Below are 26,103 nucleotides of genomic sequence, written 5' to 3' on the forward strand. Positions count from 1 at the left end.
TTTGGTTTACTACTTTTTCCATTTGACGAAGTGGAATTTGTGTGTATTGGACAGTGTTTTTAAATGCGGGATGCGGCCAAAAGCGTTTGGGGGGAGGGGGGCGGGGGGCGATATGGCGATGCGGTCTGAATGCGGGTGCATCGCGGCGATGCGGGCAATAAATATAAAAACATTCTGAAAAATCTAAAAAAATAAGTTACTGCATAGAAAAAAATATGGAGATGATATATGTGATAGTAGGTATTTAGATTATTCATTAACTCCAAAAGTATTAGCTGTTGGAGATTCTGTATCCCATTATCCCAAGTGGAAACTAAAAACTTGAAACTAGCTTCATAAAACATTCAACAATCAACAACCATAAGCACAAATCTGCATCCAAAAACTTTAATGATACAAATTTATAAACTCTTTAATCTTAAAAAAAGTCCATGAAGTTCTTCGACTTGATTTGTATACTTTTTATAAACTTTATACATTTATAAAAATGTTGTAACTCTACGATATCAAAGCATTTATGAAGATCAATAAACTTTATAAACTCATTAATTTGTAACTTCACTATATTAGTCCATGAAACTATTTAAAATCACAAATTTTATTTGAAAAGTATTGGGAAAAGTTCTTCGATTTGTAACTTTTAATCTTTATGGACTTTTAGTTTGTAGTATCTTGTATTACAAATAAAAGAACTTCAACAAATAAAATTTCCGCCCAATTTTTTTTTTTGATTCAATCGATCCAATAAAAGCCATGGATGTGGCTGAAAAATGTTGTTTGGGTGGTTTAATACCCCCCCAAAACCCTTTCCCCCCATTTTCAAAGGCCAAAATGACCTTATTGCCCTTGCCCGAGGGGTACAGTTTTGAAAAAAATGGCAGACAGATTATGCGGCCTGATGCGGAGGGATGCAGCTCTGATGCGGAGGGATGCGGCTCTGATGCAGGTGCATCTATCCAAACCGCATATGCGGGAAGTACAATGTGCTGGGTGCCGCATAGTTCCTGATGCGGCTGCATATGCGACGATGTGGCTGCATTTTAAAGCTTTGGCATTGGAAGATCCTCTTTAAAGGAATCCCTTTGGAGCCACTTTATTTTGTTTACCACGTTCATTGGCATTTTGGGTACTAACTTGGGATGTTTGCCCCCTTGATAAGTGTTATTTTTTCCCCCAAAGATATGTAATTACACTGCCAAGATGCCAAGGTTTGCTCCACCGTCAATTACTTGGTCCCATAATGTGTTCTTCGTGTGTCCAATGCACAGCAGTGACCATGGTACTTGTTTGGTAATTGATTTGCTTCCCAACCCAGTGGTTCCCTAATACTTCTAATGTTTCCTCCCCCCCTTCAGTTTTAATAAGCTTTGTTTCGATGATTCAATGCGCAATCCTCATGTGAACTCAAAACACCTTACATATAACCATAGGGAGCTGATTCATGATTAATTTGGTTAATAAAAAATTAAGGGCCTCCATCCACAAAATATTCGAAGGCATCCATCCCTCTGCCTTCCATTTGGACTGGCTTCCCCTCCGTCACCTTTCCAAACCTCGCATATCGTGCGCCTCTCTATGGAGGCCACCTGATCGAGATTTCACTGAGATCAACTTCGATGGTTGCTCCCTAGGCAATCCTGGTCCTACTGGAATTGGCGTTCTGTTCAGGAATCATGATTGCACCATCCTTGCCTTCAATTCCAAGCGTGTTGGCCATTTTGATTCCCACTCGCCTGAGGCATTGGCCCTCCCCAAAGGCCTCAGACTTTTTGATCAGCGCTGGAAATCGAAGGAGACTCTATGAATGTAATTTGCTGGTCCTCTGGCACTACCACATAGCCCTGGTCCTTCGCACACTTTTCCGAAGAAATCTCTCACTTGTGTTCGTGTATGACAGTGTCATGGCGATATGTTTGGCCCGAATTCAACTCTTACGCAAACACCATTGCCAAAGAAGGAGCTTCAAGCTTAGGGGACTGAGTATTTTTTGCAGCCTCAGGCCCTAACTGATGCGACAGAATTACCCAACCTGGTTTTCCTTTTATGACGTTAGAAGTCTGTATAAGGCGTACCCTTCAGGGAGCCCCATTGTACATAGCTCCCGATATTTTGGGCTGCAATTTTGTACTCTGTCCTTTCTTCAATAGAAAGTTAACGCTCTCAAAAAAAACAATGGGAAAAGGAACCTCCACTTGGTCAAATGGGAATACATTTGCCGTTTGTGGTGTGTTGGTGTCTGGGTATTTGAAGACCATGCGAGACCAAACAAGTTAGTGGGGAAGGCTCACAACTTCAGGATAGATGTTTACACCTGGGAAGAAAATTTAAAAGGATTCGTTGACTTGCATATTTCGATATGAAATTGAAAGAACGAGAAACCAAAATGATTACTTATTTATTTGGAGGTGATTTTGCTGGAAATGATTAATGGGTTGGTATTGCGTCCACAGAATGTGGATGCTTAAAGGTGCATAGGCGCCTTTTAATGGCTCAGATTGAACCATGCTCATTCAAGGGCCAATAATGAATCTCATTTTTTATTTAAAAATGATATTAATCTAAAATTTTGGTTTTAGGTTCTTTTTTATAAGTAAAATTGAATAAAATTAATAAAAAAAATATTTTGAATAGAAAATATCGACTAATATAAATTTAGAGGTATTTTGGTTATTTTTATTTAGTTATATTTATAAAAATACACCTACACTCCAAAATTCAGATAAAAATCTTATTTAAATAAAAAGTAAAAGTAAAATACAAAATCGTCTCTGCTCTACAACACTTTTATCCCGGTCCAGGGAAGGGACAAGCTGGTGGTCCCTTGCCCCTACAGGGGGTTTTACTGTGACTTTCTTCTACAAAAGGCTCATCCAACCCCCCACTTCCCCCTGAACCGTACTTCGATCCTTGCACAAGTTTGGCTGACCATTGCACCTCCAAAGGTGCCAACTTTTAACTGGATTGCAGGTTCAAACAGGGCACTCACAGTGGATCACCTACAAAGGAAAGATTTTTGTACATCTACAATTTACCTTGTAAGGGGGTAATCTTCTAACCCCATTTCCCCCATTTTGTATACAGTCTGTTGACCTATTCTTTTTACCTGGAGTCCTAGGTGTTAGGTACTCTTGGATTATACTCCATCTCTTGTATCTAACTTTTCTTTTTTTTGAGAGAGAGTTAACTATTTCATTGAAAAAAAATAAAAAATAAAAATAAAAAATAAAAATGTACAAGCGTTGGGCCTAGCGTCCCTTACAAAAATTGGGAGCTACCAGGACCCTAACGGGCAAGGTAATCCCTTTACAAAAAAGCCATAAAAGAGTTAAAAGCTTGTGACAACAATGTGTTGGCTTAGCTAAAATGGTGGAAGGGTTTATATAGCATCCTATCTTTTCATATCAATACAATTGTTAACAGTTATCAAAAAAAAAAAAAAAAAATCATGGCCATTGGATATGGAAATCTCAATGATTGGAAGGGTGCTTGTGCACCCTTCCACTCGTGGATGGGATACTTTCCATGATTAAATTGATGTATATATATATATATTTTGAATATGTTGACTGTATTGAACTGAAAGTGAGTACAAAATGTCTGAGGAGAGGAGGGGCAGGATACCCACAGACGGGTTCCACCCAAAAAATAGGGAACCCACAAACGGGTGCCTTGTACAAAACCAAGGGTATATCAAAAAAGCTTTACATGAATTGAGCCATTATATCAATTCCAATCTGTGATAGGAACTTGAGCAGAGGTTCCCTAGGGGTTGCTCAGGTTGGCTTGAGACAAGGTTGCAGCTGCCTTTGCTAGGGAATCAGCCTCACCATTTGTTTCTCTCCAAACATGATTGCACATGATTTGTAGATTAATTGATGTATTTTATTACACTCCTTACATCATTGTAATGGTACTTTGACATCATAGAGCGGTAAACAAAATCGTTTTTCTAGACGAATTTCTTTGAGCAATGTGTAAAGTTTAATGTTTCCATTTTTTGATTAGAACGAAGCTTTGATTGCCTTGTGAATTAATTAGTGATATCTGTACCTACTAGTGTAGATGGATTTACAATATTTTCAGAATGCTTCTTGTTTCGGTGAAGCTTTACTTCTGAAATTAATTAGACTTCTTGCCGAAATATTTTTTAACAACTTCTTAACCTCAAGATAAGGTCTGCTAGGAAAATAAAAAAACTTAATTATTTGACAAGGTTATGGATTGAGATGTTTTTCTGCTTATATGTTTGCAGCCAGAAACTGAGAGGTTTAGGAGGACAACATGTGGAACAACTAAACTGCTTCATACAAGGGAGTTGTCTGGTAAAGCCCTCATTAACAAAAGGAGAAGTACAGATTTTCGTCACGAGTATCAAAAGTTACTAGCCTCGCAACCTGTGGTATGTGGATTTTCTTTGTAGTGCTCAAAATGTGGAACTTTATTGCTGAGATTAAGAAAGCTTTTATTTGCACCTGACGTAATGGTAGTTGCATGCCTTCATGCATTAGAAACCCTATAATCTATATGCTAAATACAGTTTCTTTCAAAGTAATATGGAAATCCGAGAATAGAATATCATATGCATCGAGGTTAGTTTACTGAGTCATAAATGACCATTGATGCTTGCACAGGAGACTGAAGGATATATAGCGTTGGGTTTGGGGCCAGGGGAAAAGGAGAACAGGGGGGGGGGGGGGGGGGGTGGTTTTCGGCCCAAGTCTCATGTGGATCTATCCTCACTTCATTTCTGGCTGTGGGAATGCAAAACGGCTTGGCCATTTTGCATAAATAATACATCAATATGTTGGGGAAACAGAACTCATGGACTTCCTTTATGATGCTTGCCGGCCTCTGCCTGAACAGACTGTTATCATGAGTCTATCTTGTTACATTGAGTAAACTGCCTTCTTGATACAATCATTTTATACATACAGTAGACTCTTCCATAGTTTATGTCGTCATATTCCATAGTTTATGTTATCATATTTAATAGCCTTGAAAAATTTGTCGAAAGTAGTGAGAATCTATCATGAGTCTATCTTGTTACATTGAGTAAACTGCCTTCTTGATACAATCATTTTATACGTACAGTAGACTCTTCCATAGTTTATGTCATCATATTCCATAGTTTATGTTATCATATTTAATAGCCTTGAAAAATTTGTCGAAAGTAGTGGGAGTCAATGATGTTCCATTGTTGATAATTTGTTCCCTCGATTTTCTACGACTTTGTGCAAAATTGTAAAAATGCCATGGAGATGTAAATTTGTAAAATTATTTCCAATAAGTAAAGGCTATACAACAGAAATCGAATGCGTTATATTTTTATGTAGAAAATATGGGTTATCAACTGCCAAATTTTAGTTTTTTTTTAGATTTTAAAATAACTCCTCTAGAGTTTTAATAATTAGAGTGATACTATTAGTTGATAACCTCTAATAATTAATAAAAATCATGTTAGAAACAAAAAAAATTCATCAAAAAAAATAAAAATAAAAATCATGTCTTACTACCTATACTAAAGTGATACTATTAGTTGATAACCTCTAATAATTAATAACAATCATGTCCACCAAAAATGTATACTACCTATTCTAAATTTCTCGTGTTGTGCATTTGTTCGTCATCATCATGTGATCATAGCCTTCAGTTTTAATTATTTTGACCATAACCATTGAAATAAAAGGTTCTCATCTTCTCTTGCCAGATAGAGAGTCCCAATATAAATAGATTTAGATCTATTTGAGACAAGGGGCATGGACATCTGGGTTAGGAATCACTCCGTTGTAGGGCCTTAATCAATAAGGTTTCAATACATGCATAAGACTTAACTAGGCACCGATATGATGATATACCGGTGTGTATGTTGTTCGCATATGACATTTTTGATCGATGAGACCCGAAGTGGCGTTAACATAAGTTAGAATTTTCGAGGGATGCTCTACAATCTAATGGTTTTAAAATTAGCCGGACTAAGACAAGTATATGGAATGCAAGTTTAGTAATAATAGAAGTAGAGACGAGGAAGTAGTTAAGATTGACGGCCATGAAAAAAAAGGGTAAGTCAGTGGGCTCCTATCCTTTGGTGAGAATGGAGTCAGAGACTTCATTATAGGGCTCATTGGAATTATCCTTAAGGCTCGAACCCATTCTCAAATTGACGGACAGGAAATACCAAAACAAGTGCACTTTCGATATCTTGAGTCGATAATCCGTGAAAATTGTGAGAATGAGGAAGATGCCACACATAGAATAAAAGCTGGGTGGGGCGAAGTGGAGATGTGCAATCGGAGTTTTATGTGATCGCCGCATACCAATGAAGTTGAAGGGCGAGTTCTATAGGATATCTGTAAGACCAACTTTGCTTTATGGGGCGGAATGTTGGGCGGTTAAGAAACAACATATCCATAAAATGAGTGTAGGTGAGATGAGGATGTTGAGATGGATAAATAATAAGACAATATGAGATAAAATTTGAAATGAACACCTTCGGAAGAATTTTGGTGTGACACCAATAGGTGATAAGATGAGAGAAAGTAGACTTTTGTGGGCTGGCCATGTGTAGCAGACCCGGTACAACACCTGTTAGGAAGTGCTAGTAAGCTCAAGTGGAAGGCTCAAAAAGGGCAAGGGGTAAGGCCCAAATGGACATGCTTGGAAGTGGTGAGAAAAGATATAGGGATTTATGGCCTCATTGAAGGTATAACCCTTAATAGAGTATAATGGTGGACCAGAATTTGTGTAGTCGACCCCAATTAGTTGGGAAAAGGTTTTGATGATGATGATGATGACATACATAGTACTAGCAAATGGCATGCATGTTGCATGATGCAAATCTAGCAAAAAGTAAACTATCAAAGGTATCACTACAAATCAATATTTCTTAACTTCTTCCCTCTCAATTTGGTTTTTGGGTCACGTACCAGAATCCAGAAAGTGTTTTATTTACAGTCTTTCTAAAGTAGTGGGAATATGGATCATTGTTCTCTAGGGACATTTGAGGAAGTATTTTATTTTGGGACAGCAGTCGCTTGGTGAAACCGGTTTATTTATCATAAAGCACTTGTAGGAGCTTTAGGGGTTTTCCATCAAGTGGGATCCTTTGAGGCTTCAATAGTAGGATTTTCTAGTGGGGAAATAACTAGCATGGTTTAGGCTTTACCACAAAGAGGGACGATGATAGGGTGGTGCATTACGAGGAAAGTGGATGGTTTCTAGCAATGGCTGGCTTTTCCATCATGGGTTGGGTCTTCCTGAAAAAAAGGGAGGTTTTCCATCAGGTGCTGGGGAGGATTCTGACAGGGGCTGCTATGCTTGATGGTCAGAAACTTGAAGATGTTGCGTTTCATCCAAAGACAAACTAGTAGGTTGGGTTTGGTCCTACAAGCTTGTCTTAGGTCTACACATACACAAATGTAGCCCAAGATATGAGTTAGGTTGGGGTGAATCCTGAAATCAGATATTCTCTAGAGCATCCTCAAATCATTTTGGGAACTCTGTGTACTCAAGTATTATGCAATCAGATTATTGTAGATTTGAGAGTTTATTCTGATATTTCTTATGGCACCATAGTCTCTGAGGCTGCCTGGGTAAGTTTCCTTACTGATAGGAGTCAAGCCAAATAAATAGTCAAGTATTGTGCAGTCAAATATTTTTGTAGAATTGACAATTTTATTTTTGTTTCTCTTGTGACACCTTAGACTCTGAATGCTCATAAGTTTCCCTGCACATAGGAGATCAGCCCCATGAAAATGCATATTTATGGAATAATAACCTGGTTTCATAAATGTACCGGGAAAAAAAAATTATCTATCTGACATTTAAAAGAAAAAATACTTGTCTGGGGCAGAAGCTATCCTGCACATTTGTATCCGGAATTAAAATGGTTGGCTGGTACTTACAATGCTCCCTTCTCATGCACAGACTGTTCTAAATAATATGTGATAATCCTAGTTCTATGCATCAGTTTGAATCCTGCCTTTCATAGAAAAGAAAAATATGTTCAGTTGATAATCTTTCTGCATAAAGATGGTTATAGAGGACTGATCCAATTCCTGATTGCTCTTCTGTGATTGTAAACATTGAATTGTATTCTTGTTTCTTGAAGAACTTGAATAAGAATGTTGGATTGTTTTAAATACAAACTTGAAACAGTTGGCTTTTGTTCTCCCATTTGAAGAGGCAACGAAAGATAGTTCAAGGTTAACTTGCTATCCAGTGAAGAGCTCTAGAGTAATTGCTCCTTTTCCTATTATTTTCCTTGACATGCCAATTGGTTATTAACTGTGTTGTATTGGTTGCATTGGCAGGGAAGAATTAGGCAATTTAAATGTAATCTCTGTTGTGGTTGCTTAACCGGCTATGATAAATGATTAGAACTACAAGAAGCGGAGTCATCTTACATGACTTGTGACAAAGGATGGCTGTTTAACCCTTTGAGATCGCTCTAACGTTTTTTTTTTTTGGGATTCTTATGATATATTGGACTATTGGTAGTGGAATATCATATTATTACGTTAATAAACTCAATGGAATTGAGATTCTTCCTTGTTTATATATTAACCCATGTGAAAAAATGCATATGTTATGCAATGTATTTCAGGTTTGGAAATACAAGGATGTAACTTATAATGCTTTAGAGAAGTTCCATGCTCTCGTTGAAACACCTCATGGAAGAAAGGAAGCATGCATTTTGGCAGTGGGAAATATAAATGGCGACATCAGGTATAAAGCAGAAGGTTTGACTATTGTTTTATTTTAAATGATTTGTTCCTGTGCTATTGACCAGTGCTTCATTTTCTGTATGTTTTCCATGTAATATATTCCCATAAATCAGTCGAAACACAAATTTATATGCATAGGGGTATTGATGGTCTGTGGAACTGTGCATTGATCCGTAAATGAATACTAGTCTATCCTTGTTTGTCTAACTTTTGATCATCGAATTTCAATGCAAGCAACAATTTTCAATATTTAGAATCAAGGCTGCGCTTATGAGCCATGGTATGCATCAATTATCACCTTTCTCTTTCTTAAATTTCTTGAAGCACTTCCTACATGATATTGCTTTCAATTTATGTTCGTACAACTGCTGTAGGAGCACCAGTTTCATCATCATCATCATCATTAGAGCCTTTTCCCAACTATTTGGGATCCATTACACGAATCCTGGTTTGTCACTTTGCTCTATCAAGGGCCAACCCTCAGTGAGACCATAAGTCGCCATATCTTCCAACCATGTTCTTACTTGTTGCCCTTTTTAAGCCTTCCACTTAAACCAACTTACACATCTTAACAGGTGCTATACTAGGGTCTGCGTTGTAGATGACCAGCCCAACTAAGTCTAATTTCTCTTAACTTATTACGTATTGGAGCCACACTTTTCTCCCGATTGTATTTATTTCGAATTCTATCCCTTCTTATCTTGCCACTTATCCATCTCAACATCCTCATATCAGCTACACTCATCCTATGAGTATGTTATTTCTTGACCGTACAACATTCCACCCTATAAAGCAAAACTGGTATCACAACTGTCCTATAGAACTTCCCCTTCAGCTTCATCGGTATGTGGCGATCACATGAAACTCCCGTTGCACATCTCCACTTTGCTCACTCAACTCTAATTCTATGTTTGACATCTTCCTCAATTCTTCCATTTTTCTTGATTATCGACCCAAGATATCGAAAGTGTGCTCTTGTTGGTATTTCTTGCTCATCAATCTTAACCAAGCTCTATTCTCTCAATTTTTTTTTTTTTTTCTCTCAAAAAAATCTTAACCAGTTCCTCATCTCAACTCTTATACTTGCATTCCGTATACTTTTTCTTAGTCTGTCTAATAAAAATATAAAATGTGGATACCTCGCTGTTATGAATGGTAATACTTAGTTGTTTTATGTTTTTAAGCTTTGGAAATACCCTTAAAACACCTGGATAACCAGTAAAGTGAACCCAATCAGTCCATCATAAATGATAGACCTCAATGCTATAAACTCTAAATTGTTTGCCATTATGTACTCATCAAATAGAAGAAATCAGGTAAACGACATTAGGAATAATGAAACTATAAACTAGGACAAAATTTTGTATTAAAGGGTGTGCATACCCCCCAGGAATGGTAAAACTCCTATTCCAGTATGGATAATTGGTAGTATGCTTATGTCTAACCATGAATCATTCATTCTTAAAAACCATATGCAGTTTATAAAGCAAGAGAACTTAATGATTTCTTTTGCAATTAAACTAGCAAATGCATCATCATTAATTTGTATTGCATCACTTTATCTATAGGCATGTGAAGCAATCTTTACTCATTTGTAATAGTCCTGCAGTGTACATATCTCTGTAAAAATGGAGGTTCAATGAAGCATTTGTGACTCTATACACGATTTAAAGGTAGAAGACTACTATCACTAGTCATTTCCTTAGAAAAATGGTATTCTCTTCTACCTGGAGTCCTGACTTTTCCATTTCATGGACCATGGTTCTAAACTGCCACATGGGCTCTAAAATCTTTGCTCCCCCCTTGCATCTTGAAATCATGCCAATATCCTTTTCCAAATTTTCTTGGATTTTGTGTGCTGTCTGGAGTGACTCATACTCTGTTGCATAAATATCCATGATCGAGGCCAACATAAGGTGGAACTTGGTGATGTTCTCTCTCCCCCCTCTGAAATTAGACCTGCCTTTTTGTCTCAAAAGAACTAGATAGGGTTCACTGGGGCTTAAGCAGTGGAAATGTGTGCTATCCCTTTCTCATGTAATACTTAGCTGGATTTTATGGTTCCACAAAAGAGTTTGATCCATCGAACTTCTCAGCCTTGTACAACTCGGCCATGAGGTTTTGGCTTGCCATGGCTTACGAAGAAGCTAGAAAACCAAACCCAAAAAGCCAAGAAAATGAGCAACAAGAGCACAACGCTGATACATATGTGGCCGGCTATGATAGGGTTGTGCATGGTACAAATTGCAAAAAATTTCAGTACACTTATTAAAGTCCTGTGTACCTCTCTATCTTACAAATGCCTGCTCCCCGACTTCCTTTCAATTGAGTGCAAGAAAAAAGAAACAAAAGCGAAGAGATATGCCCAAGAAAACCTTGCTGAGACATTCTTAAAACAATGTCTAAAATCAGCCAAAAATCAGCAATAATTAATTAACATGATTCGGCTTAGATTAACGTTCTAGGACTTTGTACACCCTATGCAATCCCTGCAGATTGATGGCGCACCTTCTGAAAATGGAAATTCCCTTCTTTCGCACTGTATTGGGTGAAAAAGTTGCAGGCTAGGCGGATTTGGGTTGCAGGCCCTTCTTCCTTGTATCTCTCAAATGAGAACTCTAGCAAGACTCTCTCTACCTCTCTGAACCCTCACGTGCATAACTTTTCTTTCTTAACTTGATAACTTCTCTCACACTCTAAACCCTTTGGAATCTCATGCACCTCTCTCCCTTTCCTCAAGCTTCTCACTTCGTGACCCTCTCCTAGGGCTCTCCACAATGATGCTCTCAAAGAAAACTCTATATCCTATAAGGTGTGTTACCCTTTATATTGAGGTGTCTAGGGGTATAAAGGAAATAATGGGATCTGCTTTCTAGCTCCAATGGGAGATTATCATACGAGAGTGGCCACCTTAGACATCCACCCCTGGCCAACCATCATTGATCAAGGGTGGATATTCACCATTATCACTAATAGGATTTGTCCCATCATTTTTCCAATCCCTGTTGGATCTTTAAGATCCTTGTACGAGATCTTTTAGTTCTACTAGCCAAAACAATAAACCATTGGGCTGCAACCAGCTTTGATAAGGCATCCACCACCCATATCGGTGATGCATTTGGCCACAAAGCCCACACTCCAGGACGTGAGAGTTTTGTTCAATCTAGCCATCCCCAAGCCAAGGCAAGAGCGAATACTTTGGTGATCTCTTTCATTTAACCAGAACCCTACCCTAACGGCCTCTTTCATCCTAATAGAACTCCATACTCGCTTGGTCTCTTTCATCCATGGAGGACAGCAAGCATGCCAAAACTGATCCAGAGCCTACTCACATGGCCTATTTCATCAGTGGAGGATCACACTCTCAATTAAACTAGAGTTTTAAAGCTTGAGTACACGTACAAATGGGAATATACTAGAGCTGAATACCAAAGACCGAGTGTGACTGTCTTTTAAGGCCACAAATCCCAACAACAATGGCTCCATACTCTGCCTTTATGCTAGAGTGTGTGTTCATTGTTTTCTTTTTCCTCGTAAGTGACCAGATTATCACCAATGAATGTGCAATAATCGGTAGTGGATTGGCGATCAATAGGATGCCCAGCCTTGCCATTATTGGAGTTGCCAGCTGGGTCTATACAAGTATCCTTAGTCCTAAGAATACCTCGAGTAGGAGTTGACTTGGGATGTTACATAATGCGTGTGAAAACTATGACTTGGGATGTTACATAATGCGTGTGAAAACTACCATTCGTGGAATTTAAGGTTTATACATAAATTGACCCACCTAACAATATAGATGGTGTCTTGTGGTGATCTTGATAGAAGTGAGGTGCCCAGCAAGACGTTGATGGACTCCAATGTCATCTAAAGGTGCTCTTCAACTGTGATCAAGTTGAGAAGAGGGATTGACTAGAGAACAAGTAGGTTTGACTACTAGTTTCCATGTTTCCTTGAGGATGTCTAGATCATATTCACTTTATGTGATAAACAACCCCTTTTTGATTGAGCCCACTTCAAAGCCCAACAAATAATGGAGAGGATCCAAATCGAATATTGAAGTTTTAGCGAAGATAAGCTTTCATGAATTACTTTGCCGGGGAAGGAGTGGGCAGGCTCGTTTCATTCATCTGCAAGACTTACTCCATCTCTGAGTCCAGATCCACAGTGTATCTACCTCTCATTAACTTCTACCTTTTTTCCCCTCTTTCTACTTCCCTTTCCACTCTCTCACTCTTCGCCCCTCCCCTGTGTATATGTCTCTTTTGTATGGCCTTTTTTCTTTCATCTTGAATGAAATGTTAACTGTGAGTAATGGGAACTTGTTGAAGCAATATGGTCTCCTGCTTTCTCCAACACAAGAGATAAGAATTTTGGGTTCAATCTTTATGTTATTGCATTAGACTGCTAAATGCTGACAGAAATTTATTAGCGGGTGAATTTGCAGGTACAATCTTATGATCCTGGTCAATTTATTTATTGGTTATGTTGTGCATAATGCGTGTTTATGGTTTCTTTATTTGAACTATATTATTGGTTGGCAACACATTTCTTCCTCATGCTTTTTGGCTTTGAAATGACTCTTTGTTCAATGGATTTCTATCAATATGGTGATTTTGGATTCTTTGCAGTTTTTTTGGTGTTGGGGTTTCTGAATGGTATTCTGATAATGCCGTGGAATGTAACTCGACTCGTATAAGTCCTCCTGCTAATGAATTAGTGGCCGAGTACGGTGCACCTCCTTCTATCTGTGGTTCGATAGCACCATCGGTACCCTTGTTATCCAGTACATCGTGTATAAAGAAGATGGCATCGTCTCATAACGACTCATGTCTCTCTCAGCATCTATTGTATCCACAGAATGCTAAATTACGACTCTGTTTTTTGTCTTTTATTCCTTGCACTTAATGCTTCTCTTGCAATACTATTAAATACTCTTTGTACTTGTTGGTTTTGTTTTCTTTATCAATTCATATGTCACTTACTTAGAACACATTCATTATCTTAATTTATAACTCCTAATTCTTGACACAAGAAAATAGAATTGCAACTCTTGGTTCAGGAATATCAGGGGGATCCCTCTATGTTTTACATTTGATGGACCCGGTACACAACTATGAAAGACAGAGGACGCCCTTGCAAAGAAGGGTTTCTGAAGTTTTCTCTACTAATCACACGATATGGACTGCTGATGTTAATTCAAGTGGAACAAAAGCGGCGATTGGTATTTGGCGTTAATTATGATCCCACTATTACCTTTTGCTCTTATTTTATTATAATCAAAGGGAGTTCACTGCTATAGGGAAATTTATGTAGGAACGCAAAATTAGTTTCAGTATTACATAATGATCCTTTATTTGTGACATTTCACGGTGAGGTTCAAAATTTTTGGGTTTTTAATTCCTATTTTAGCCTTGGTTCGAGGTCCACCTAAAACACAAAAAAATCTAAGTGTATGGGCGGTTCAAAAATTCTAATTTCGAGCTGCTCAACACCAAAAAAATAAAAAACCACCGAGCATTTGGGCGGTTCAAAAGTCTGACTTTCGAACTGCCCAAAACATGAAAAAATAATAATTTGGACTTTGGAAACAACCAAGTACTTACTTTTGTTTATTGTGTTGTTTATGGTGGTTTGTTTCCAAGCACTTACTTTTGCTTATTGTGTTGTTTATGGTGGTTTCGAAAGTTCTATTAACTACCTCCCTAATGCTTATTTTATTTTGCATTTTGGGTAGTTCGAAAGTTATAATTTCAAACTGTCAATTTTTTTTTTTTTTTTTTTTTTTTTTTTTTTTTTTTTTTTTTTTTTTTTGTATTTTGTATTTTGTATTTTAGTGGTCCAAAAGTTGGACTTTAGAAGCAGCAAAAATTTGTGTGTTTTGACTTGTTCAAAACATGGGTTTCTCGAACTAGGGGTAAAATGGGAATAAAAGAATTTGAGCTTAGTATAAAATGTTTCAAAATATGAACTATTCTTTAATGCATACTTTTTTTTGTTCTGTATGTAAAATTCCCATAATGATGAGAAACAATACTTATTTTCTAGTTTGTTTATTTTTTAGTGGTTACTAACAAAGCGAATTACTGTACCACAGCAAATTATTTTTGATTGTTTGCATGCTTTATAAGACATGATGATTTGTTGAATTCTTTATTAGGATTGGTGGAATTGATTCTCACAACTAAAAGAAGTAGCTATGTAGAATTCCAGGATATAAGTACAAAAATTTTCTTCTTTTCTTTATTAATTACTGGAATTTCTACTTACAATTGCCACAAAACAATACATAAGTGAATCTCATGCCATCTAGGATGTTTTAAATCTTACCACCAAACTTTATATTAAAAAAACTCAAATTACCAATTAGGAAACAAAAATATGAATCAGGAATAGCATAATAAAATAAATAATCTAGGAAAACTTACCCTACTTTTTCCTAAAATTACCCCTTATGGACTTGCCCTCCGCACACTTGATCACCTGACCAATGGCGCATTTGATTTTGAGATGTTGTTGAATCCACTAATTTGAACTGAGAAGCACCTCTAGAACATCCTTATGTAAAATCTATAGGGCTGAGAGCATGGGTCACAAATTAGGATTTTTTAGACCCTTTTTAAAACCTTTGGGCATGCCATTGAGTGGCACCTCCCCTAACCTAAATCTTGGCTGCACGGGACTCCTTACTATCTTGAGAGGTTCGTGCCACCGAGAGAGAGAGAGAGAGAGAGAGAGAGAGAGAGAGAGAGAGAGAGATGGCTTGGAGAGTGAAAGGAGGAGAGAAGAGGGTTCAATGTATGTTGAGAATGAGGAGGTTCCCATCCTTATATAGGCCTCAAGGGATCTAGGGTATTCCAATCAGACTAGAATTCAACATCTAAAATATTTGGGTAATCTATGAGGTGAGAGAGAAACGATCTGAGCCATCCATCCTTGAAAGCAGCCATCATGATTTAGGGATGATTTTGAGAACCTTATCCCTCGATATTTTGACCCATGTCCACTTCTAATCTATCTAGACATTGACGAGTCAAACTTTGTGTATTGAATTTTCTAGAATTTCTTTTTCTCTCACAAAGGGATAATTAAGAATTTAAAAAACAAAAAAATTTGGTCAAAATAACCTAGATCGCATAAATATCTAAAAAAAAATTCAGTAAGATTATCTCCAGATTTCGAACTAACTTAAAACATTTGTTTCGACACAATTTTTCCAAAATAATGAGAAACATGGAACGTCCCTCTATGTAGGGTGTGTGGCCCTTGTGGGCCCACGGGCCACATATGTGGGCCCACGTCCCACACCATGTGGCCCCACGTCCCACACCATGTGGCCCCACACTTGTGGGAGTTGGGCCCTTAGCTTCTCCATGTGGGTCCCACCACTTTTAAAATATAATTTCAAAACTTCCCACATATTGGAATAATTTTAGAAATAGTTATTTATTCATTTGAAAAAAAATTTCAAAATTCTGAAAATATTAAAAAATCATAGAACCACAAATTTAGTTGAAAACAATATTTTTGGCTTTTTAAAAAATTTAACACATATAAATACATCTAGAATTGGATTGGTACTAATGGGTCGTCAAAAAAGTAAGTGATAATTAGGGCACTCTACTCGTGCCACAATCCATAATCCACTACTGTCTTCTCAAACCAGCTCAACATGATCCATGACCCACTGTCATGTGTAAGGGCTCATGATTGGCCTGTCAAAGCTGGCCAATAAATAGGGGAAATCATAGTCTTAGTATGTGGATTACACTTCCTCCCCTCCCCAAAGAGCAAGTCAATTGCACACAATATTATAATGCAAGTGGGCTCTCTCCATGCACATGTACATGTATCTTTATGTAGAATTGCTTCCTAAAAATGCAGGTGTCATATCTACATGCTGTGAGGAAGTTTTGTTGAGGATTTGGCCATCGCTCTCACAAACTTACATTCGCACACAAGAGACCACAAAGCTCTCTTGGCCTGCAAATGTCCCTAGGCATCTCTTTGACCTCAACAAGAGATGATCGTCTATAAACCCTCACTGGTAATGTCAATGCCTAGGGGAACATGATTCAGGCCTTAGATCTCTTAACCCTAGGTCAGTCAACCATCATGCATTCCCACTAAAGTGCATAATTCACTACCATTTATCATATCGGACAAAGACATTGACCCCCCTTCTCTAAAATTATAATTCCAAATATCCCCTTGGTCCTATAAATATCCCATGGAATCCCTCAAGTTAAGCAAAAAAGGACATTTAACCCCCTCTTTACCTTTTTTGTTGTCCAACTTTCAGAATTTACCCTCTTATTTTTCCTAATCACCATGTTATCTAAATCCTGGAAAAGCTCTCCTTCTCTTTCTCATTCTTCTTCACTCAGGGACCTCTTCCTTCCTCTCTAGCAACCTTCCTTGAATACTTCTCTCTCTCTCTCAACTCGTAAACCTTAAGTAGTAAAAGATGCATCACAAACTCGACTTTTATGATGAGGTTATGTAAAAACAAAAAAAGGGTAAATTCTGTAATTTAGACAATGAAAAAGGTAAGAAGGGGTTAAACATCTTTTCTTGTTTAACTTGGGGGGTTTCATTGGGTATTTATCGAACCAAGATGTTATTTGAAGTTATAATTTTAGAGAGTGGGGTTTATGTCTTTCTCCCTTATTATACTGACATGCTCTCATGGCCTTTAAAGGCCACAAACTCCAACATCACCTACTTGGCCTTTGAAGACTGTACAATCACTCCCTCACACTCATCTCTCTCAAGCCCATCCCATGTACGTGCTTGCAAACACATTTGTCGCTAATCCTTTAGTCAAAGTAGCTGTTAATATAGCCTATGTTAGGAGATATGCAACATCAATCTCTCCTGCTCTAATCTTGTTGTGAATGTGGTTCCACCTTTCTGTGCCTGGATTTCTTGTGAAATTGTGGCTCTTTAGCCACACAAATCGCTGCTTGGTTGTCGCAGAAGATCCTAACACATCGGCACTTTACTAGATCGAATATGAGCCGATTCAGGAACTTCTTTAACCAGACGACTTATTGAGCTGTGAGACAAGAAGCCACGTACGCAGACTCCATAGTCCAGAGTGCAACGACGTCCGGTTTTCTTGAGCACCATGAAACAACTCCATTGGCAATTGTGAAAATAAACCCCGATGTCGACTTCGTGGATCGCGCTGGTAGTCCGCATCTAAATATCTTTGTATTTGTATATGCGAGCCTACTCCATAAGTAAGCACGAGATTAGTGGCTCCCTTCAAATATCGCATAACTCTTTTTATTGCCTTCTAATGCTTCATACCTGGAATACTCTAGGGCATGCTAATGATACTCATGGAAAACGATAAGTCCAGTCTCCTCCCTAACATAGCATACATCAGCAACCCAACTGCAATTTTGTATGAAATTCTCTATATGGCCTCATTTTCTTTTGTACTTGTGGGACACATGGCTAGGCTTAACTTGGTTTTCTTATCAATAGGGGTCAGTATGTGTCTACAATTAACCATTTCGAATCTTTCCAATATTTTCTTGGAATATGTCTCATGAGATAGCTGAATGGTTCTCTCTCTTACTCTTTTATTTCTTGTTATCTTGATTCCCAAAACATACGAAGCTTCTCCAAAGATCCTTCATATCAAAATGCTGTGATAAGAAAGCTTTTGTTTCCAAAACAAGAGTCATTGAACTATTGGAATTAGTATGTCATCTACATACAGGGAGATGAACCCAACATCACTCTTACTGACCTTGACATAGATGCAATAATCGTCCTGGTTAGGCACAAAATCAGCGTATGACAAGGTCTCTTGAAACATTATATACAACTGCCTAAATGTTTGTTTTAGGCCATAAAGGGATTTCCTAAGCTTATGCTAGTGTTCGCAAAATCGAACCGGAACAGTTAACTTGACATGGGCTTGGAAGAGGTTTAACCGGCTAAACCAGTAAACCTCTCGATTCAACCGCTCTAACCGCATAAGTCTCGGGCGGTCAAAAAAGTGTTGCAAAAAAATACAAAAAAAATCTACTAAAATATGAAAAGTATATAAAGAATGATTAAAACAAAACACATTCAAATGAAGTTGAAAATTAATGAAAAAAAAGGATTTTAACCTATTTTATATTTTACAAGGGCTACTTTTAAAATTTTCTAAAAAAGATGGGAAAATATAAAAGTGAGTATTAATGACCAAAACTATTTTTAATCTTTACCATAATGTACAGAATATTTAAAAATGCATTACAAATCAAATTCCTTATTTTTGAGAATTTATATACATTTTTTTGATTTTTTTTTTTAAATATCGATTGATTACCCTAGCCGGGCGGTTAGCTGTTAGATCGGGTGATTTTGCAAACAATGGTTTACGCACTAGATTTTCTTCTCCTTTCTTTATAAAGCCTATTGATTGTTTCCATATAAATTTCTTCATCTAACTCCCCATTTAAGAAAGGTTGTCTTTACATCCATTTGGTGGGGGTCGAAGTCGAGATGGGTTGCTATTGCTATTTGGAGGGGAACTAAGCTACAGCGGAGGAGGTCTCGTCGTAGTCAATTCCTTCTTTCTGAGTAAACCTCTTTGCTACTGATCTGGCTTTATACTTTTCAAGTGTCCCTTTTGATTTGAACTTCTTATAAATCCATTTGCAGCCTATAGGTATTCTATCATGAGGTAGGGTGACTAGGTCCTAAACATGGTTTTGTTTAATTGAATTAAGTTCATCGATCATGGCCTCTTCCCATTGGTTCTTTTTTGGATAGGTTATGGCTTCTAGATAGGAACAATGTTCATGCAAGGATTCTCTTTCAATTCGTTCATAGTAATATCTTGGGAAGGTGAAGAAATGGAGTCTTCTCCTAATACGGTTACATCTCCTAGGATAAGGTGGTTCGGTATCCTGAGTCGTATCCTTGTTACTCATCATTTTATAAAGTCTGCTTGCTTACGAGTGCCACGACCCTCGAGGAACTCATCCTCTAAGGAAGTGGGCATCCCTACTCTCTAGGACAACCTCAGTGGCTGGATTGTAGAACTAGTATCCCTTACCATGATAAGGTTATCTCATGAAGTTAGACTTAATAGTTTTGTTTTCCAACTTCATCTTATATTGGTGAGTTATGAGAATATGGTCTGAGCATCGCCACATTTATATGTGGTCAAGGGATGGAGCACGACCAGTGAAAATGCCATGAGGAGTTAGTGGGATTGCTTTCATGAGAGTTCGATTAAGAACATAACCAGCCAATAAACTGCATCCCCTAGAAATCTAGGGAGAGCTTAGCATACCCTATCATACTCCTTACCATTTTCACGAGGTTCTTGTTCTGTCACTGGGCTACCCATTCTATTGAGGAGTTTATGGCATAGTGTATTGATTTGTGATATTGTGTCGACACAGACTGACTTAAATAACTGTGAGGAATACTCACCGCCCCTATCGTTTCAAAGGACCTTACATTTTTTGGTTTGTTTGGGTCTCGACCTCGGCTTTGTACTCTGTAAAACAGTCTAGGGCTTTTGCTTTTTTACTTATCAGGTATACATGGCCAAAACGGAAGTAGTTATCTATAAAAGTGATAATGTACCTCTTGTGGCCCTTAGGGGCCACATTCATAGTTCCACAAATATCACTATGAGCAACATCTAAAATGTCGGTAGCTCTCTGAGCTTTTGTAAAGGATTTCTTAACTGGCTGTCATTGAATGCATGATTCACATACTTTGGTTAACTCCCTATTTAGGCCTTTTAGTAATCTCTCTTTATCTCTCCATTCTCTTATAATATATGCCCCAATCTTATGTGCCATACATATGCATTATCAGTATCATCAAAAGATGAGACCTAGCAAATAGAATTCTTTATTTTAACTGTAAATAAACCATATACAAGAAGATCATTCATAACTATTTCTTTGCTAATTTAACTTCCACCTTATTGCCAGTAACAATGGTGGAATATCCTGCCTTAGCTAACTTTGAGACTGAAACCAAACTCTTTCTTATGTCTGGAGCATAAAGAGTTTGCTTTAGGATCATGCTTTTTCTGTTTTCCAACTGAAGGACATGATCCCCTATACCAAGTATTTCTGTTTTCTGATTTCCGCCCATAAAGATATGCTGGTCCCTTTGGGCAATAGATTTAAAATTTCAAAAACCGACCTTGGTGTTAGACATATGGGCAGTGGACCCCGAGTCAAAGCACCAAGGTTTCTCTTTAGGTTTATCTAACATGGTCTCAACGACCACACAAGCATGGGCCCTATCACCCCTGGGGTTTTCATTCTTTGGTGCCTTCCAATATCTCGCTATGTACCCATACTTATTGCAATTATAACACTTAGTATTCTTTAAGTCCTTTTTCTTAATCCCTGTTTTCCCCAATTTGATTTTCATCTTTCTTATCCTTATTGTTGCCCTTGCCCCTTCTTTTTCTTGAATAAGCAGGTGTTGGGTTTGAGATTTACCAGACTCACGAAGTCTCTGGTACCTCAAGCATCGCGTTTCATTCTTATGTCTTCTTTTGCTTTGAGCATAGTGATGATCTCATCTAGCGTGCACTCCTCTGCAGTAAGGGATGAGGCAAAAGCTTCCCATGAAGTTGGTAAAGTGTTGAGCAGGTGGCGGACGTTGCATATTCTCCTTGGGCTTTATTTGTGCCACCTCAAGTTCTCAGACGAGCTTTGAATTGCTCGATGTGCTCAGCCAACTTTCCTCCTCTCATTTTCAGAACCAGAGTATTGCTTCAGAGCAAGTGTCTTTGTTGTGAGGGAAGGAGTGGCATAATCCTAGTCTCATTGATCTCCTTTATAGTCTTTGGGGTTTTGTACTCGAGTGCATGAGAGTCGTCCATAGCCATCAAAAGGAGATACTTAGCCAGGGTATTTTTGGGCTCTCACCGGGCATAAGCATCCTTAATTGCTTTCCTTTCATAAGCGTTGCCGCTTAGGATAGGTGGGGGGTTATGTGTGAGCAGCTGACCAAGTCTTTCAAAGAGAACATAGCCTATGTGTCTTCCAACGTTCACAATTCTTCCCATCGAAACTCTCGGTCTTCAAAATTTCAACTCCGAAACCGTTGGTTGCCATGTTCTTGACTCAATAAAAAAAAAAAAAAACCCTAAACGATGGCAGTAATAACACTAGCTTTGATACCAATGAAAGAAGTGGCTATGTAGAATTCCAAGATAGAAGTTCATGAATTTTCTTATTTTCTTTATTAATTGCTGAAATTTCTACTAACAAACGATACAAAAATGAACCTACTACAGTCTAGGATCTTTTAAATCTTACTGCCAAATGTTATTAAAAAAAAAAAAAAAAAAAATCAAAATTGCAAATTAGAAAACAAAAAATATGAATCAAGAATAGCAGAATAAAATAAATAAACAACGAAGGTTTACTCAACGTTTGCCTTTGGCTACCCCCTTAGGACTTCACACACCTGTGGAGCATTTGATTCTTTGATCCTGCTGAATCCACCAATCTGAACTGGGAAGTGTCTTTGGAGCATCCTTATCTGAAATCTATGAGGCTGAGAGCATGGGTCACAATTAGGACTTTTTTAGACCCTTATAAAACCTCGGGGCATGCCACTGAGTGGCAACTCCCCTGGCCTAAATCTGGGCTGGGCATGCCCCCTTACTTTCTTGAGAGTTGTGTGCCACTCCAATATCCTTATGGGGGGGGGTGTGCCACCTTGCTTGTGTGTGAGAGAGAGAGAGAGAGAGAGAGAGAGAGAGATGCCTTGGAGAGGGGAGAGAGGAGAGAGAGAGGTCTCAAAGTGTGTTCAGAATGAGTAGGGTTTTTGAATCAATGAGATAGGACAAGGGAGGAAGCAATGGTTTGTCCAATGAGTAGGATTTCTTATGCAGTGAGAAATAATTAAAATAAAAATAATAATAAAGGGTGAGAGAATATACCCTCTCTAGGTCCGCAAGGGAGTCCATCCCAAAAGATCTTTTCACAAGATCAACTCTTTAATCAAATCTAATTCTCTTCTCCTACAATATTCTCCTTATCTCTCTACCTACTTTTCATGTTTCTTCTCTATCTAACTTCCCTTCCTCATTTCCTTCTTTATTTTTTTTTTCATGATCTTTATGAACCCATTAAGAGAACAACCTCAATCCCCACAAATCATGATCCTTATTAACCTATTAAGAGATAACAACCTCAACCCCCACAAAAATAGAAATTATATCCTCATGAAAATCTATCCTAACCAACTCCTATAAATAATTATTATTCTACCCTTTAAATATCTACAATTAAAGAATACAAAAAGAACTCTTTAAGAAAATTACAATCTCAAATAACACCTTTTCTAGAATAAAAAAATATAAACTAGAAAAATTAAACTACTTCAATTTTTATTTGTATTATTCTCCTGGGGTTGGGGGAAACTTGACCTCGAGCTTACCTCCTTCAGAGCCCAATCGAATAATTGGTGATGAAGTCCCTCATTTTGTCTTCAATAAACCATTTTATTAAATACTTTGGGTGCAACTTGAAGTAGAGCATCAAGATTTCGAACTTAATCTTGATTTCTCCTTCAGACTCACAAGGTGGAATTCAAATACTGCAACACACATCTCTTCTTTTTCATAATTGATTTTCAAAATTTCTTGCTCTTTTGGGTTGTTACATTGTCTTTGGTATCGAGATTTACCTCTTCATAGTCTTGTTCCTCTTGTTGAAATATACTAAGTCAATCTTGTAGATATTGTTGTATTGATTTTCGTAGGTCTTCGAAGTGTCTATCTAATCAAATCGATCGAATAGTGAATGAATATTTGATCTCAAGGCTCTGATGCCAACTGATGCAGGGAGAAATAATTAAAATAAAAATAATAATAAAGAGTGAAAGAATATACCCTCTCTAGGTCTGCAAGGGAGTCTACCCCAAAAGATCTTTTTCATAAGATCAACTCTGTACTCAAATCCAATTTTCGTCTCCTTATCTTTCTACCTACTTTTCTTGTTTCTTCTCTCTCTAACTTCCCTTCCACATCTCTTTCTTTATTTTTCGTTTGATGATCCTTATCAATCCATTAAGAGATAACAACCTCAATCCTCGCAAATCATGATCCTTATTAACCCATTAAGAGATAACAACCTAAACCCCCACAAAAATAGAAACTATATACTCATGGATATCTTTCCTAATTACAACTCATGTAAATAATTTACTATTTTACCCTTTAAATGTCTACAACTAAAGAAGAGAAAAATAACTCTTTAGAAAATTACATCTCAAATAACACCTTTTCTGAAATAAAAAAATATAAACCAAAAAAATTAAAAAACTATGATTTTTATTTGCATTATTCTCCTGGGGTTGGGGGAAGCTTGACCTTGAGCTTACATCTTTCATAAGCCAATCAAATAATTGGGGATGAAGTCCCACCTTTTGTCTTCAAGAAACTATTTTATTAAATACTTTGTGTGCAACTTGAAGTAGAGCATCAAGATTTCGAACTTAATCTCGATTTCTCCTTTAGACTCCTAGGGCTGGAATTCAAATACTGCAACACACATTTCTTCTTTTTCATAATTGATTTTCAAACTTTCTTGCGCTTTTGGGTTGTTACATCGTCTTTTGTATCGAGATCTACCTCTTCATATTCTTGTTCGTCTTGTTGCAATATACTAAGTCGATCTTGTAGATACTGTTTTATTGATCTGTAGAGGTCTTCCATGTGTCTATCGAATTATTGATCCAATTGCTCAAATCGATCCAAACACTCCATTTAGTGAATGGATCTTTGATCTCAAGGCTTTGATGCCAACTGATACTGGGAGAAATAATTAAAATAAAAATAATAATAAAAGGTGAAAGAATATACCATCGCTGGTTCTTTATATCTTTTTCACGAGATCAACTCCTTACTCAAGTCCAATTCTCGTCTCCTAAGATTTTCTCCTTATCTCTCTACCTACTTTTCATGTTTCTTCTCTCTCTAACTTCCCTTCCTCATCTCTTTCTTATTTTTCCTTTCATGTTCCTTGTCAACCCATTTAGAGATAACAACCTCAACTCCCACAAAAATAGAAACTATATCCTCATGAAAATCTATCCTAACCAACTCCTATAAATAATTTACCATTCTACCCTTTAAATCTTTACAATTAAAGAAGACAAAAGTAACTCTTACGAAAATTACAATCTCAAATAACACCTTTACTAAAATAAAAGGAAATATAAAACAAAAAAATTTAACAACTTCAGTTTTTATTTGCATCAGTTTCTTAAGAAGGTGAGGCTGAAATTTCTCAACTCAAAAGTCTTCTTAAAGGGAATGTCCACTAGCTTATGTTGCTAGATTTGGTGATTAGATCGTTAACTTATGCAATTGTATCTTAGAACTTGAGGTTGCCTCATTTGTTGGTTTATTTACGAGAAGGGCATTTTTTATTCTTGAGAAATGCGGAGAACATAAGGGAGAGACCCTAGAGGCTTATCCACTTAAGGACTCCGTCCATTTGAGTGAGCTAGTGTGGAAGGTCACTATGGCTGGTGGAATTGGTTTGAAGAAAGAATAGAGATTGTGGCATTTTTGGTTTGTGTGAAAATACTTCTTGAAATAAATATTTTCACCTGGAAAAATTCTTTCATGTGATTAGGTTTGGGAATATTTTTACACCAGTTATCTGCCAATTGGTGTGAATAGATGCACTGGGACTAGTTGGTTTGAAAATATTACCACACTTAATTACACGAGGGAATTCTTTTACATGAAAATACTTCCCGGGGAATATTTTCACGAGAAACAAACGTGCCCAGTGTGGTGCTAGGTGGCTGAGTTGGATTATGATGTGATGCGTCTTCTAGTGTGTGATGTGACATGTTTTACAGAATAAAGAAAGAAAAGCAGTTTGAATTATCAGGAAAATTTACAGAAAAACAGTTGAACAGTTTTAAGATATGCCCTTTAATAGTTCCAAGACTACTATATCGATAATGAATCACAAAATGTCTTTAGAGCGCATAAAACCATTAAGTTTAGTGCATTGAAGATAATTTTTGGGAGTCTGTACCCTCTTGTATCTGTACTTGAGTAAGCAGATTCCCAACTTAGAAAATGTTGAAGAAGCTCTACCAATTACATATTTCATAAAGTTCAGTTCTTATAGGTGGCTTCCTAGCTCTGATTGTTCGTGAATCTAACACATAAGGTCTTTGTTTAAGAAAATATTATTCATAATATTTGCACGAACACAGGGATTTTGGTTATGTAAGGAATTGGGCTAGGGTTGATATGTTTTTGAACCCTGTTAATTCACTCGTAATGTTGAAGAAGGTGGATTCAGCCGCCTAGGTGGGTGCCCAAATGCCTTGACCGCTGGCACATAAAGGAGGGGAG

At 37.4% G+C, this 26,103-nt stretch overlaps 1 protein-coding gene across 5 annotated transcripts in view; it reads left to right on the plus strand.

Moving 5' to 3' along the window:
• The window catches only part of LOC18445679 (Transducin/WD40 repeat-like superfamily protein), a 68,656-nt gene that overhangs the window by 14,054 nt on the left and 28,499 nt on the right, over window positions 1-26,103 (plus strand). For 3 of the 5 annotated variants that reach the window (XR_016049351.1, XM_006855812.4, XM_088858254.1), the window contains exons 3-6: window positions 4,253-4,399; window positions 8,603-8,724; window positions 13,355-13,573; window positions 13,766-13,947. Coding sequence is in view for 4 of the 5 variants with exons in the window: in XM_006855812.4 (XP_006855874.1) it covers window positions 4,253-4,399; window positions 8,603-8,724; window positions 13,355-13,573; window positions 13,766-13,947 (670 nt within the window). In the remaining variant the exon portion in view is untranslated. Of the gene's footprint in view, window positions 1-2,942; window positions 3,044-4,252; window positions 4,400-8,602; window positions 8,725-13,354; window positions 13,574-13,758; window positions 13,948-26,103 lie in introns of those variants that run through there. The other 2 variants (XM_088858252.1, XM_088858253.1) reach the window with 2 other exon arrangements.

The sequence above is a fragment of the Amborella trichopoda genome, chromosome 2 (assembly GCF_054954075.1).
Source record: "Amborella trichopoda isolate Santa Cruz 75 chromosome 2, AtrichopodaSantaCruz75HAP2 v2.0, whole genome shotgun sequence".
NCBI classification, from domain to species: Eukaryota; Viridiplantae; Streptophyta; class Magnoliopsida; order Amborellales; family Amborellaceae; genus Amborella; species Amborella trichopoda.